The sequence below is a fragment of the Emiliania huxleyi genome, assembly GCF_000372725.1.
Source record: "Emiliania huxleyi CCMP1516 unplaced genomic scaffold EMIHUscaffold_41, whole genome shotgun sequence".
NCBI classification, from domain to species: domain Eukaryota; phylum Haptophyta; order Isochrysidales; family Noelaerhabdaceae; genus Emiliania; species Emiliania huxleyi.
In genome coordinates this window covers 108288-111577 of record NW_005198900.1, presented here as the reverse complement: position 1 = coordinate 111577, position 3290 = coordinate 108288, and the positions used below count along the sequence as shown (strand labels likewise).

The window sequence follows — 3290 nt, the reverse complement described above, 5'->3', positions numbered from 1 at the left end:
GGGGGGGCGTACCCGGTCACGTTCCGTGACGGCGCCTACGACGGCGGCCTCAGGAAAGAGAAGGTCAGGTGAACTTCTCCACACACACAGAAGGGTGGTGGGGCAAGGGCCAGGCTAGTCCCTCGCGTCTCCACGTCTAGACGACACAGCGGGCTCCTCGCCGCCAAACTAGCTGTGAACAGCGTCTCTACACACCTCTAGCTGTGAACAGGTGCCATACCACAACTCCGTGCACGCCTAGCTGTGAACAGCGTCTCTTCACACCCATAGCTGTGAACAGGTGTGCCGCACCTCCTCGCCGCCAAACTAGCTGTGAACCGCGTCTCTTCACACACCTAGCTGTGAACAGGTGTGCCGCACCTCCTCGCCGCCAAACTAGCTGTGAACAGCGTCTCTTCACACACCTAGCTGTGAACAGGTGTGCCGCACCTCCTCGCCGCCAAACTAGCTGTGAACAGCGTCTCTTCACACCTCTAGCTGTGAACAGGTGTGCCGCACCTCCTCGCCGCCAAACTAGCTGTGAACAGCGTCTCTTCACACACCTAGCTGTGAACAGGTGTGCCGCACCTCCTCGCCGCCAAAGACCCACGAGAGGAACTGGGCGCCTAGATCTCGCGTCATCTCGCGTCATCTCGCGTCATCTCGCGTCATCTCGTCCGCGACTCGCAGAGAGGGACTGCGCGCAGTAGACGCCCGTCTCGGCGAGGGCGGAGCAGGAGCCGGCGCCTAACCTCGGGGATACTCTCGGGTATCATCTCGGGTCTAATCTCGGCGAGGGCGGAGCAGGAGCCGGCGCCGTCGTTCTGGCAAAAGGAGACGTGGGCAGACGTCACGTCTCCGATGGCGCCTGACGACGGGGCTCGGAGGAGTCTCGGAGGTGTGTCGGAGGAGTCTCGGAGGAGTGTCGGAGGTGTCTCGGAGGTGTGTCGGAGGTGTGTCGGAGGTGTCTCGGAGGAGTGTCGGAGGAGTGTGTCGGAGGTGTGTCGGAGGTATGTCGGAATTGGCTCGGGAGCGTCTAGGAGGGCGCCGGAGGAGAGCAGCTCGCGCAGCGCCCGCATCGCCGGGAAGAAGCGGCTCCACACGCCGTGCAGGAAGAAGAGCCCGCGCTCCCGCGCGAGCGCGAGCACCTCCGCCGCCTCTGCCGCCGTCGGCGCCATGCTCTTCTCGCAGAGAACCGCCTTGCCCGCACGCAGGCAGAGCAGCGAGTCGGAGACGTGGCGCGTCGACGGCGTCGCGACGTACACCACGTCGACGGCGGGGTCGGCAACCAGCGCCTCGTACGAGCCGTGCGCACACGCGCCCACTAGCCCGAGCTCCGCCGCAAACGCCGCCGCGCGATCCCCGCTCCGCGAGCCAACGGCGACGACTTCGGCGTCGCCTCGCATGGAGGTGAGGACGCGGCCAAAGTCGGAGGCGATGCTGCCCGTGCCGAGAATGCCCCAGCGGACCGGACGCCGCTCCTCTGCCACAACAGACACGAGAAAGAGCGCGAACATGGAAGTCCGAATAACGAATTTACGCAGCTTGATGGAAAAAGAGGGGATGACTGGAAAGGGCAGTGTCTCCACCCGGGAGTCGGAGATTCCAAACCCTCCCTTTCCCCCTCTCTCTCTCCCTCCCATCCTACCCCTCTCTCTCTCTCTCTCCCATTCTTCCTCTCCTTCTCTCTCATTCCCCCCCCCCTCCCCCCTCTTCATCTTTGCGGCGTCCGTGCCAACCCCCGCGGCCTCGTTACCAGCCTCCGCCTCCTCCGCCATCCCCTACCTTGCTCCCCTGATACCCCGTCCCTCCCCCCCCCCTCCCCCCCCCCCTCCCTCGCCACCTCCTCCCTAGCCGTCTCCTCCCTCACCACCCCCTCCCTCGCCACCCCCTCCCTCGCCACCTCCTCCCTCGCCGTTTCTCCCCTTGCCGCCTCCTCCCTCGCCGCCTCCTCCTTCGCCGCCTCATCCCTTGCCGTCCTCGCCGCCCCCTCCCTCGCCATCTCCTCCCTCGCCGCTTCCTCCCCTGCCGCCTCATCCCTTGCCGCCTCCTCCCTCACCGCCTCCCCTCTCGCCTCCTTCCCCGCCGCCTCCTCCCTCGCTTCCTCCTCTCTCGTCTCCTCCCCCCTCGCCGCCTCCTCTACCTCCTCCTCCCTCGCCGCCTCCTCCCTCGCCGCCGCCTCCCTCGCCGCCTTTCCCCTTGCCGCCTCCTCCCTTGCCACCTCCTCCCTCGCCGCCCCCCCCCTCACCGCCTCCTCCCTCGCTTCCTCCTCGCTCGCCGCCTCCTCCCTTGCCGTCTCCTCCCTCGCCGCCTCCTCCTCCCTCGCCTTCGCCTCCTCCCTCGCCGCCTCAAGTAAGCTGCTCGCCGTGGAAGCTGCTCGACAGGTGCCTCGCAGCTGCGTATTCTCGTATTATCTTCGAGTAAGGCGTCTCGCAGCTGCGTATTCTTGTATTCTCGTCGATTAGTGTAGGTACTGCGTGGGGGCGGTACGTATTCCCGTATCACGTATCACTAGCTCCGAGTAGAGGGGGCGTCCTTGCAGTTAAGGGGAAACCTGGTACGCGGGGCTAACCCTCGGAGAGTATTCTTTAGCTCCGAGTAGAGGGGGCGTTCCGCAGCTAGGGGGACCCACAGCGCGAGGGAAAAATTCCGCCGCTGGGGGAACCCCGGAGCGCAGAACCAACCCTCGGAGACCCGTGTTTACTTTAAGGCCCCTTGCCCTGCGAACGCGCACCCCCCCCCACGGTCGAGGAAGAGGGTGCGTTCTGCAGTTAAGGGGTAACCCGGTACACGGAACTATCCCTCGGAGACGTGTTATGGCCCTGCGACCGCGCACCCCCGGGGCTAGGGCTCTCTAGCGCGTAACCCGATCCCGATCATCCGGCCCGCTGGGTGCGCTTCTTAGCTCCCCGGCCCTGGATGTGAGGCTAATGACTGCACTCCAAGTGCTCCAAGGATGAAGGTTGAGAGAGAGAGAAAAGTGCCGCCCAGGACCGCGGCAATGGCAGTTGGATGCCTTTGGCATCCCGCCGGCCTGCCCCCGCCGGCCGCGGACACGCGCGACGCGCGAACGCTGTGAACGGCGCCTCGGCGCCGCGCCTCGTTCGCCGCCGCCCACCGCCGCCGATCCACCGCCGCCGCTCCACCGCCGCCGCTCCACCGCCGCCGCTCCACCGCCGCCGCTCCACCGCCGCCGCTCCACCGCCGCCGTTCCACTGCCGCCGCCCCACCGCGGCCGCTCCACCGCCGACGCTCCACCGCCGCCGCTCCTTCGCGGGCGCTCCACCGCCGCCGTTCCACCGCCGCCGTCC

General features: G+C 66.9%; 1 protein-coding gene across 1 annotated transcript in view; it reads right to left on the bottom strand.

The window, feature by feature from the left end:
- Window positions 1–1503, bottom strand: part of EMIHUDRAFT_436368 (hypothetical protein) — a 3415-nt gene extending 1912 nt beyond the window's left edge. Inside the window, exons 1-5 of the mRNA XM_005769716.1 lie at window positions 1028–1503; window positions 797–847; window positions 685–726; window positions 568–605; window positions 13–48 (exon numbers count right to left, since the gene is read on the bottom strand). Of these exons, the coding sequence (XP_005769773.1) occupies window positions 13–48; window positions 568–605; window positions 685–726; window positions 797–847; window positions 1028–1496 (636 nt within the window). The 5' untranslated portion in view covers window positions 1497–1503. The remainder of the gene's footprint in view (window positions 1–12; window positions 49–567; window positions 606–684; window positions 727–796; window positions 848–1027) is intronic.
- Between the last annotated feature and the right edge of the window lie 1787 nt (window positions 1504–3290).